Consider the following 12,446-nt stretch of genomic DNA (forward strand, 5'->3'; position numbering starts at 1 on the left):
TGTGTTTGCAAATGGATCAAGACACCCCAGCACACACTTTTTTTTTCGTCAGAAAAAAAGTGCCTTTGCAAAAGAAACAATTGTAGGAGACTAATTAATTATTTTGGAGAAGTTTGAAGTGAGATATTGAAGAGATTTTATGGTTTTATGTGCAAAATTATAATTTTACTCTAAACAAAAAATTCTGATCTGTGTTGAGAAATGTGTTGTCTACCAGTATTTTGTTTCAAACACTTGCTTCCTTTTCTTTTGTCAGGGTGCAGCATTTGTAGAATTTGATGTCCACCTTTCAAAGGACTTTGTGCCTGTGGTATATCATGATCTCACCTGCTGTTTGACTATGAAAAGGGTATGTTGAAATTTCTGTATTTCCTACTTAATATCATAAAATGTTTAAAAAAAGAAATTTTGTTACATGTTTAGTTTTTTGTTAAGAGTTAGTAAATTCATTTTTTAGTGATATACTGCCAATTCTTAAGCCCTTATAATATTAAGACATAGGTTTGATGGGAATAATGATTTCCATAAGTCAGGCATCAGTGTTGGTAAATTTGCCTTTTGATATTGCTGATGAAGGGACATGCCAGGTATTTTCTTCATTTTGTCAGTATTATGTATTCTGGCCTGGATCAAACAGGGAGAAGAAATTTTTTCCCAAGATCCCATGTGTTTTTGCTTCATATCTTAAATCAGTCACCTGGCACAGTTTAGCCAAAGCTACAAGGTACCACAGTGGAGTGGTGTGGAGTTAGTATGTAGAAGGCCTCAGTCAAGGCAGGCTAGATGGGAGAGTTAGGAAGAAAGGAAAGCCTGTGGCTGAAAAGAGAAATGTTCAGAGCTAAACTTCAACACCAATCCATGTCTTGGTGGCTGATAGAGGAATTTGATGGCTACTGAGCAGTGAGACAGGTGCAGCAGAAGCAGAAAGAATGGAGAGGAAGGCGTGATACAGGGAAGAGTCTATAGGGAGGCGTAAAAATACATGTAGAATCCTAAGATTTATCATTATTAGTGTAAGAACATAATTGTCTGTATTCTGGCCTGGAGCATGCAGATGAACTTCCTGCACTTTTAAAATAATGGTTGAGTATCATTTTCATGTGAGCTGGTTTAAAGTCGAGGCCAGTTTGTTGCTATGTAGAGCACTGTAGCTGACCCAAGTGTTGGACAGAATCTGATAGGATAGCTGGCTCTGCCCGCTCCGCAGATGCATTCTAAGCACAGACCTAGAGATAAGGACCCTCTGTCTTTGTGAAATATGTCAGGAGGGTAAAGAGGATTCATCTACACTATTGATGATGGGAGCAGAATACCTAAGGAACAATAGTGAACGTGGTTTTTGCTACAAGAGAGTACTATTTCTAAAATAGCTTGTTGAAGAGCCTTACTGATCTTATTGTCAACAGACTATCTTGCTATGAAGTTGAATCTGAATGAGTTAATGAGGGAATGAAAGTAATGAATTGTATATTTTTACCTTGAGTTTTATTTCTTTATTCATTTTTTAGGATTTTGTTTGTTTTTTAGTTTTTTTGATTCAGGGTTTCTCTGTGTATTTAGCCCTCGTTGTTCTGGAACTTGCTTTGTAGACCAGGCTGGCCTCAAACTCACAAAGATCCACCTGCCTGTGCCTTCCAAGTGTTGGGATTAAAGGTGTGCGCCACCACTGTCCAGTGAGTTTTATTTTTTAAGTTAGCAGTTTTGTGTAAAAACAGTTTCTCCATGTCCATTAAAAAAATGCAAGTAGTTCAAAGAGTGAAATGAATGATAAAGTCCCCCCCTCCCTTGATCTCATTCCCTTACTCTTAATAGTTTCTTATGTGTCCTTCCAGAAAAAATTTGTTCATACACAGGTTTGTACCAATGTTCATATTTGTGCAGTGGCTTTTAATGTTGAGTTAATTTAATGGTGGTACCTTAACTCATTTCCTTAAGAGAGTGGTACTTCCTACAGCATAACATTTGATATGGCTTTAAAATTTAGATTTGCCTGTGGAGAATACATGCTCGATAGTAGTTCCTAAATATCGCTTATAGATAATCAGACACAGATTCATGGAAATTTCTTGGTGTGGCTGCTACTTTTAGTCAAGTTAGGTATTTGAAGAGCTTAGAAAAAATAGAAACTTACTTGCAGCATTAATTCGCTTATAATACTTGCATGTTGATTTCCTAGGCATGTAGCATGGATAAATGTCAAATGAACACTGCATGAAAGAGGCAGTGAAAATGATGCCTGACATCATGCTCTGTCACCAATGCTTCCACCCCTTCCAGATGCTTTTTTCTTCTAGATACTGGATGCCTGCATTAAAAACAAAAGCCAGGGACTTGGGTGTAGCTCAGAGAGAAGAGCTTTTGTCTAGCATGTGCAAGGCTGTAGGCTCTTCTAAGCCTACAGGGCAGGGAGCCAGACAAGAGCTCCTGTAGTATTAGGTTCTTCTGACATAATACTACAGCATGGGGTCACGATGGGTTCATGATGGCTACCTAAGAGCTATCTCACCTTCAGTAAATTGAGGTTATGGGAGTATGTAGTATAAACATTCAGAAATAGTAAAACATATTAATGTCTCCCTCTCTCTTTTCTAATAGAAATTTGAAGCTGATCCAGTTGAATTGTTTGAAATTCCAGTAAAAGAATTAACATTTGACCAGCTCCAGTTATTGAAGGTATTAACAGTGACACAAAAATATGGATTTTCCTTCAGCTTTAGTATGATTTGCATTTGTCTGATTTAGTAATACTCTCTGCACTTAAGAATAACTATGCATTCAACATACATGAAGTATATTTTAGTTTCTGGTCTAACTAAGGGATGGGTTTATGCTCATCTCCAGTATTCTTTGCTGGTATCATGGGTTCCATTCTTAGAGGAGTTAGCCTGTAAGTCTCAGCTGTAGAGTATATGTTCACAGTCTTAGGTTGCTTCTGTCTGCAGAAGCTCTTTATAGAACCATCATGTTTTGCGATAGGACTTTTTTATGTAATAGTTTTATTCATATTTCAGATCTTAGTATATTTTGTTTTTCTGTGTTACTTTGCATGATCTGTATCTCATCCCTGTTAGATACTTAAGTTAATAACTAAGTACAAATAGTTTACTAACTTAAGAGTTTTTGTTTTGGTTTGGGTTTTTTTAAGACAGTGTTTCTCTGTGTGTATCTCTGGCTGTCCTAGAACTCACTCTGTAGACCATGCTGGCCTCAAACTCACAGAAATCCACCTGCCTCTGCCTGGTAACTTAGGGTCTTTTTTTTTTTTAAATTCTTTTACCCCATAAGCATTTGGTAATGATTTTATATAGAAAGTACCATAATGCTTAGAGCTTATTATTAAACTGGTAATTCCACATTTTGTCTGTTCTAGCTTGCTAGCTTTTCTAGTTACTTTTAATTACCTTTAATTACTAGTTACCTTCATAAACTATGGATTTTTTTCTAATTGTATTTTGTTTGCTTGTTTTCTAGCTTTCTCATGTGACTGCACTAAAAACCAAAGATCGGAAACGTATGTGCCAGTTTGGAATCACTGCTTTTGTTTTATGATTGGCATTGATAGGATGAATATTCCCCATTCATTTTAATGTATCCTTGGTCATCTTAATGACTATAGTATTGGTCTGTCTGAATACAATTTCATAAATGTGTAGCTCTTACATTGATTTTTCAGATGAGTGTTATGTGCATAGTAGGCTTCCCTTAGTTTTATGTCAGTTCTTTCCAAACCTTCTTAACTATTACAGAGAAGGGTACCTCTTAGGTACAGAGTCTAATGCCAGGAGTTTGATCAGCCTTATCCCCTCTAGCTGTGACTGTGGACAGGTCACTTTACTTCACTACTTTGTGCCCTAGTGTCCTCACACAGTGTGGCCTCCAGCATTGCTGTGGAGGACCACTTTACATTCCTTTCTCAACGGAGCTCAATAATTCATTGAGACTCTTGAAACCTATTGCTTTGTGCTCCCTTTCTTTAGCTAGACTATGCTGTCTCTCAAAGGTAGGACAGTGGTTGCATAGTCCAGAGACTGACTTTCACAGTCTTTCTGCAAAGGGCCAGTGCTCACGTAGACCCAAGACAATCTCAAAATAATGACTTCATAGACATATTTTATGACAGTACACAAAAATTTTACTTTTATTAAGCTGCAAACTTTTACCTAATTTTAATTTTAAAATAAATTTATGATGTACATGGATTGATATTTTATTTTTCCTTTTAGGAGAAAATTCTATGATTCTTAAAAATGTAATCCATTTTGGATTAGAAGATTATGATAACAAAAGTAGCTATAGATTTTCCTGGTTTTTTTTTTTTTTTTTTGGTTTTTCGAGACAGGGTTTCTCTGTGGTTTTGGAGCCTGTCCTGGAACTAGCTCTTGTAGACCAGGCTGGCCTCGAACTCCCAGAGATCCGCCTGCCTCTGCCTCCCGAGTGCTGGGATTAAAGGCGTGTGCCACCACCGCCCGGCTCCTGTTTGTTTTTAAGGCAGTTTCATGTAGCTTAGCCTAGCCTTAAGTTTACTATATGCTCAAGGATAACTTGAAGTTTTCCCTCCTGCTTCTATTTCCCAGTGCTAGGATTACAGGCATATGCCATGCTTACTTTCTTTTATTTGGTCTTGAGACTGGAGCTCAGGGCTTCATCCATGCTAGGCAAGCTTTTTACCATCCTAGCTATGCTCCAACCCTTAGATTTTTAAATCTGATTAGTGAACTGGTTTTGGTACAACTACGAATTTCACTGAGAGTAATTACTGCTTTTCACTACTATTCAGAAAGTCATCTTAACAGTTTTTATTCAAAAAAAATCACTTGTTGGGGCCACAAAGGATGATGTTTACATGAAGTATTATGAACTAGTCTTGTTGCTAGATGCTCATTTAGAAAATGGGGTTCTTCTTAATGGCTAAAGGTAATAAGTGCATCTGCCTTCAGAAATACTAAGGCTAAGATGTGGTAATTGCTTCAGTGCAGGGGTTCTGTCAGGGTTTAGTAGATCTGCTCTAGTGCATTTTATTTACCAAACTTTTATAATCTGAAATTTCAGAAAGTGTGGTTGAGGAAGAAACTTTCCTTTCTGAAAATCAGCCATTTCCTTCTCTTAAGATGGTAAGTTCCTTGAGGTACCTGGACAAGGCTATCTGATTGATAGCTGATTGCATAATGGTTTGTTTTACTCTCTTAAATGGGCACTAAAAAGGCTGTTATCAGTTTATTATCATGGGTGTTGTGGGAGGTTTGAGGCATGACATCACATAGCTCATGCTGGCCTAGACTTTTTGAACTCCTGGGTTTCTGCCTGCCCCAAGTGCTGGTGCTCGCTATCATCCCTGAGGCTCAACTGGTTTTAAAGAACTGCTTAACTTTTAGTTGAGTAAGACCTCCCTTGTTGGGCTAATTTGGTGACAATAACAAGTTCGCATGTTTCTGTCTGAAGGAAAGGAGAGGGCTCAAAGGGGAAGACAAGAGGGGGAAGGAAGATGTGATAGTGGAAGAGGCCTTTTTGTAGTGTCTAAATTTTACAGTCTGGAGAGAACATAAGAGGCTTCATTGTTTAAAAAAGGATTTCAGAAATACACTATGAATGCAAAAGCTAGTATTAAGATCTTAAAAATTGGCCAGGCATGGTGGTACACAGCTTTCATCTCGTACTCTGGGAGGCAAAGACAGGCAGCTCTCTGTGAGGCCAGCCTGATATACAGTCAGTTCCAGGATAGGTGCTACATGCTGAGACCCTGTCTTTAAAATAATAGTAATAATAATATTTTAGAAACTGGAGACAATTTACAGCCTCAGGAAAGTCCTTATAGATGCTAGAGAGATGCTCATGTACTTTCATAATGAACCCCTCTTTCTAGTCAGTTGTTTGGTCTAGTAACTATGCTTCTGTTCATGCTGGTAATTGCTTGAATTTTTGTTTTTGCTTTGGTGATATTGGTAGGAATTTACTTAGGACCTCTTTCAAGTAAGCACTCCTTATCATTTTTTAAATTTGATTTTCCAATTACAGCTCCCTAAATGATCAGCTTGCCATGTGTCCAGATCATTTTCTTTAGAAAGAATGAGCAACTCGATTATGATTAGTGTGTGTGTGTGTGTGTGTGTGTGTGTGTGTGTGTGTGTGTGCCTGCCTTTCTGATTTATGGACCTCAATAGCATAGTATTTTCTGGGGGTTATCAACTAACATGGTATTTGTTGAACAATGACACCTTCTAAAAAGTTAAAAATGATGATTTTTATTTAATCTCTTTTTTGTTTTTTTGTTTTTCGAGACAGGGTTTCTCTGAAACTTTGGAGCCTGTCCTTTAACTAGGACCTAGCTCTTGTAGACCAGGCTGGTCTTGAACTCACAGAGATCCGCCTGCCTCTGCCTCCCAAGTGCTGGAATTAAAGGCTTTTATTTAATCTTATTTTAGTATATTCCCCATATCTGAATGTAATTCAGAAAGCATGACTTGAGTTAGGGTTAGGCTTAGAGTTAGGGATAAAGTCTTCCTCAATTCAATTCTTGCTTCCAGTAGCTCACTTTAGATATTGTTTAAAGGAATGATGAAAAAGATTTTAGGTTTAGTGTTGTGGGATATTTTACTCTTTTGACTTTTTGAGGGGCCCACCATCCAGCTCCCAAATAAATCACACACAGAGTCTTATTCTTAGTTATGAAGGCTTGGCCTTAGTGTGGCTTGTTTCTAGCCAACTTTTCTTAAATTATCCTATCTACCTTTTGACTCTGGGCTTTTATCTTTTTCACTTCTGTATGTCTTATTTTCCTTTATACTCCATGAGTTGCTGGGTGGCTAGCCCCTGTTTCCCTTTTTCCTTATTCTCTTGTTGTTCCTCTTTCTCTCTTCTAGATTTCTCCTATTTATACTCTCTGCCTGCTAGCCCCACCTGTCCTTGCTCCTGCCTTGCTATTGGCCATTCATCATTAGGTTCATTGGGTGTTTTAGACAGGCGCAGTAACACAGCTTCACAAAGTAAAACAAATGCAATGTAAACAAAACTCACACACTTGAAAATAATATTCCCCAACAGTTAAGGATCTATTTTTTTTTCTTCTCAAGATAGGGTTTCACTGTAGCTTTGAAGCCTGTCCTGGAACTAGCTCTTGTAGGCCAGGCTGGCCTCGAACTCACAGAGATCTGCCTGCCTCTGCCTCCCAGGTGCTAGGATTAAAGGTGTGCACCACCACTACCTGGCTTAAGGGTCTATTTTTATGATGAAAATTGAGTTATCAAAGATATTACTTAAGCCTACTGCTTTTTAAAATTCTTTCTTCTTATTTAACATAAAAATCTGTGTTTTCAGTTGAGTATTAGAATAGATACTGAATTATAATGACAAAGAACATATTGGTAATATATTCTTACTGATTTTTGTAATAATTCTGTTTTCCTCCCTCCCCCCTTATTTGCCATCCATCTTGCCAAAACCAACACAATTCATCATCAACACACGACACTGTAGGTTTTAGAATCATTGCCAGAAGATGTAGGATTTAATATAGAAATAAAATGGATTTGCCAACACAGGGTAAGTAATTTTTTTTTGTTTTTAATGACACTGAATAAAACTGAAGTCTTGTGTTTCTTTCTTTGAAGCACGTTATTTGCTGAACCTTTTAGAATTTAAGACAAAGTAATTTGTGTGTATTTTTGTGAATATGTGCCATGATACCCATGAAGGTCAGAGGACAACTTTTAGGACTTTGTTCTCTCCTTCTACCACGGACTTGGGATCAAACTCAGGTTGTCAGGCTTATGTAGCAAGCACCTTTACCTGCTGAACCAAGACTTTTAATAAAGCATACTTTACACTTATACTAGTATTTGAATGCTTTTTAATTGCTTAGTGTATATTGTAAAAGTTTTGGTATACATGTGGCTTGTGTGTACATTAATATAAACAGCTTTTGGTACATTAAAAAATAAACAGTCAAGCTCTCACTAATTATTTCTTTATAGTCTACATCTAAAAATATTGTAATAATTTTTAAGAGCATTTTTTAGTTAAATATTACCACAGTAGAAGAAATTTTTGTAAATATGTTTTTAAATCATTCCCAGGTTTAATTATTCATTAGCCACAAATATTTACTGAGAAGTCAGTAAAGGTCAGGCATTTTCTGAGTACTGAGAACATAAGCAGAATAAGGACAAAATAAAGTCCTTTTTCCCTAGAGTTTTTTCTTATTTGAGGAAAACAAGGATTAATTAACTATTGAGAGTAGAAGGCATTTACTGCTCTTGCAGAGGATACAAGTTCAGTTAAGCATCAGGTCCTTAAACTGTCCTTAACCCCAAGTCTACGAGGAACCAATGTTACTGGCCCCAGGCACCTGCTATGATGTGCATATACCCACACGTAAACCCATAACTTAAAAAAATAAAGCTTTGAAAGAAAGAACTAATTATTGAATGCGTTTTGGACTAGAGGAAGGTATGTATGGTGAAAGGTTGCCTGGAATGTGGAGTCCTGATGTATTGGACATCTGGACCAACAGCCTAGATTTGTTTCATTTAGAAAATTTTATAACTGCCTTTATATCAGGCTAAGGCAGTCCTGGTTCAGACGGCAAATTTGTGACCAAGATTTTCTTAATATGTAGTTTTTTGTTTGTTTGTTGAGGCTTTGAGAATTATTTTGACTTATTATTTAAGAATTTAAATATTTTGTAATAATTAATAATGACTGATACATCTTATGGTTTATGAAGATTACGTCAAAATAGGTAAGTCATAGTAAATTGGAGGTTTCCTGAAATGTATCTTTTATTTGTTACATTTACAAACAAAGCCTTTGGTTGTTTAATTGATCCTTGTTGTCTCAGCACCTGAATTATTTGCTGTGCTATCACTAGATAACTATGTCTTCTTTGACAGTCAGTCCTTCCTGGCCTTCGGTTTCCTTATCTGTGAAATAAATGTTAGTTCCACGAGCAGGTATCACACTATATGTCTTTAACATGGTTGCCAAAAAAGTTAAAAGAAACCAAATACTGGCCACCATGTGGTTAAAATGGACCTCCTGAGCATGGTTGGACAGGAATATAAAAGCTATTATGGAAAGCAGGTTTCTAAAGAAATTAGAAAGAGAAATCTGCCATATAACCTAGCTATCTCCTATCCCTCTTCCTGGTTGTCTTAGGGTTCTATTGCTGTGAAAAGACGTGACCACAGCAACTCTTGCAAAGGAAAAGCATTTCATTGGTGCTGGCTTACAGTTTAGTTCATTATCATCATGCAGATGGCATGGTGCTGGAGGAGGAGCATAGAGTTGGTCTTGATCTGCAGGTAGTGTAGCTTGAGCATAGGGGACCTCAGAGCTCAGCCCCACAGGAACACATTTCCTCCAGCATGGCCATACCCACTCCAGCAAAGCCACACTTTATAATAATGCCTCTCCCTAAGGGGGCCATTTTCTTTAAAATCTCCACACTGGGTATCTACCAAGAAGGACCACGATCCTGTAAAGGTAATTATTGCCTACGTCTTCACAATAGGTAAAAATGGGTGGGGATGAGGCGACAGCCTATGTGTCCATTACTGGGCAAGCAGGCAGAGAAATAGCCATACATTTAGTCTGTAGGGGAAAAAAAATGAGATCTCGCTATTTGCTACATTAAATAGGCCTTGGAGAAATTATTTGCTAAATAGAAGTAAGGTAGCCACAGGAAAATATTGCATGGTTTTACTTAGATAGATAATCTGATTTTATTTTAAATATAGAGACCAGAACTAGTTACTAATTGCATTGAGGGAATAAACAAATCAGAGGTCAAAGAATACAAAATACCAGATGTGCTAATGATAGAGATTCATATACAGCTGAAGGATGTGCGTCATGCTATACATGAGATGCGTGTTAAAATAAGTTGATCTCCTGCTTCCCAAGCGGGGGGCAACTGTAAAGATGGATATGATTATTTGCTTTAATTTAATAATCTGTTTACTCTCTGTATCCTGTAATATCCTATATACCCTTGGAAAACACATAACTACATTTATAAATATTGGGCTGATTGTTCTTGGCATTTGTCTAACACTGCGGCTCCAGCATGTCTCACGGCCTCTCATTTCCTTCTTTCTATATAGGATGGAGTATGGGATGGCAACTTATCAACATATTTTGACATGAATCAGTTTTTGGATATAATTTTAAAAACTGTTTTAGAAAATTCTGGGAAGAGGAGAATAGTATTTTCTTCGTTTGATGCAGATATTTGTACAATGTGAGTAATATTCAGGTCTTTTTGTTTGTTTCTGCACCCTTTGATTATAGCTAGATTTGGGGAGGCAGTATTGGGAGGTTGTCCAGATGGCACCCTGGTTTGTCCTCAGCCAGTTGTCCATTTCTTTCCTTCCGAAAAAGCACTTTTTTCCCAAGTGCCCTTCACCGTGACACCCTTTGTCTGTCCTGTACTGGGTCTTGTATTGCTATGTCTGGTATTTTGTCCTCCACACAAGCTGTAAACCCTCCTGCAGTTTCCCATTTTCCATTTCTAAGATTATTGTATTCTTGTGTATAAAGGCCTTAAATCTTTATGTTTGACATGATTGTGTCTGAGTTTGGGCTGGTCCTGTGTTTGGTCCTGGGATTGATCTTTCTTGTTTGTCTGCTTTTGAGAGTTTTCAATCTGTAGACCAGAATTCACTGTGTAGCCCAGGCTAGCCTTGAGTTTACAGTGATCCTCCAGCCTCAACCTCCTAGAGCTGGGATTGTGGGCAAGAGCCATATGTATATCTTTTGTTTCTTTCTGTTTTGTTTTCTTTCTTTTTAGTAGTTTCTAAAGTTTCAAAGTAATATTATTATCTTTCTACCATTTTTTTTCTTTATCCTGTCTATTTAGGGTTCGGCAAAAGCAAAATAAATATCCCATATTATTTCTGACCCAAGGAAAATCTGATATTTACCCTGAACTCATGGACCTCAGATCTAGGACAACACCCATTGCTATGAGCTTTGCACAGTTTGAAAATATTTTGGTGAGTTATGTATGTTCCAGTTTTCTTCTTTAAAAATAATTAACTTAATTGTTACTGTTATGCACATGCACACACATATTCAATAAATATATAAACCCAGCCTGCTAAGTACATTAAATGTTGCTTGTACAAACGTTTTCTCTCTCTTTTTTTATACAGTATTAAATAATGGTGGTTTGTTTTTTGGGTTTTTTTTTTTTTGTTTTTGTTTTTTTTTTTTTGTTTTTGGGGTTTTTTGTTGTTGTTGTTGTTTTAGACAGTTTTTCTGTGGCTTTCGAGCCTGTCCTGGAACTAGCTCTTGTAGACCAGGCTGGCCTCGAACTCACAGAGATCCACCTGCCTCTGCCTCCCAAGTTCTGGGCTTAAAGGCCTGCGCCACCAATGCCTGGCTTATATAATGTTTCCTATTCTAACAGCTGATTATTGGTTTTACTAATGTGAAGTACAGAAATGACAACAACTACACATTTAGTGTGCTTATAAATTACATATAGGTATTAATAATATGTTGGGTTTATATCCACACATGTATATAATCCATTAAATAAGGGAAATTATAAGAAAAATATCTGCCCATTTTTCCCTGTTTCATCTCCTCTAAAGAGCACTAACAACCTAGAGTCTGATAGTTTAGTATTTGTAATGACATTTCTTTTTTTGTAAACAATGAATTTTTTTTCCTTCAGGGAATTAATGCCCATACTGAAGATCTGCTTAGAAACCCATCTTATGTCCAAGAGGCAAAAGCTAAGGGATTGGTCATTTTCTGCTGGGGTGATGATACCAATGATCCTGAAAACAGAAGGAAACTGAAGGAATTTGGAGTAAATGGTCTAATATATGATAGGTATTTGTTTCTTGTAAAAAATCTCCATGGAATGTTATAAATGGTGTAGCTTTTTATCTCCTAAACTGTTAAATTTAGTTAGGTTAAAATTATGTAGTTTAGCCTAAAGTTTATCTTGATAGCTTGTGAGTTTTTCCCAGATGTTGAACTATGTCAAAGCCACTTGAGAAGCCTTAACCCAAATGTACAAGTTACCTTGGTTGAAGACAGCTGCCTGTCCCACACGTGTTTCCTGTCTGTCAGAACTTTCTCAGTGATTGTCTTAGTTACTTTCTGTGCTGTGAAAAGGCACCATGACAAAGGCATTTAGTAGGGGTCTTGTTTGCAGTTGCAGAGGTTGAGCACATGGCTATCATGGTAAGGAATATGGCAGCAGGCAGGTAGGCACGGTGCTGAAGCAGTAGCTGAGAGCTTACTTCTGATTTACAAGCAGGAGGCAGAGAGAGACAGAAACAGACTGGGCCTGTTGGCTTTCGTAAGCTCAAAGTCCACCCCTGTGACATACCTCCTTCAAGCCTCCTAGTCCTTCCCAAATAGTCTATCTACCAGGAACTGAACATTGTCATTCAAACCACTACATTGATCTCATTTGAATTCTGTGGGGTTTTATA

General features: G+C 37.3%; 1 protein-coding gene across 4 annotated transcripts in view; it reads left to right on the top strand.

Moving 5' to 3' along the window:
- The window catches only part of Gpcpd1 (glycerophosphocholine phosphodiesterase 1), a 57,564-nt gene that overhangs the window by 38,081 nt on the left and 7,037 nt on the right, over positions 1-12,446 (top strand). For 3 of the 4 annotated variants that reach the window (XM_041670388.1, XM_041670389.1, XM_041670391.1), the window contains 9 exons: positions 257-349; positions 1,833-1,853; positions 2,596-2,673; positions 3,472-3,511; positions 5,050-5,111; positions 7,471-7,536; positions 10,098-10,234; positions 10,853-10,988; positions 11,675-11,835. In XM_041670388.1, the coding sequence (XP_041526322.1) occupies positions 257-349; positions 1,833-1,853; positions 2,596-2,673; positions 3,472-3,511; positions 5,050-5,111; positions 7,471-7,536; positions 10,098-10,234; positions 10,853-10,988; positions 11,675-11,835 (794 nt within the window). The remainder of the gene's footprint in view (positions 1-256; positions 350-1,832; positions 1,854-2,595; positions 2,674-3,471; positions 3,512-5,049; positions 5,112-7,470; positions 7,537-10,097; positions 10,235-10,852; positions 10,989-11,674; positions 11,836-12,446) is intronic. The other variant, XM_041670390.1, reaches the window with a different exon arrangement.

The sequence above is a fragment of the Microtus oregoni genome, unplaced genomic scaffold (assembly GCF_018167655.1).
Source record: "Microtus oregoni isolate MIOR12 unplaced genomic scaffold, Mior012 000020F_ref0000438, whole genome shotgun sequence".
NCBI classification, from domain to species: Eukaryota; Metazoa; Chordata; class Mammalia; order Rodentia; family Cricetidae; genus Microtus; species Microtus oregoni.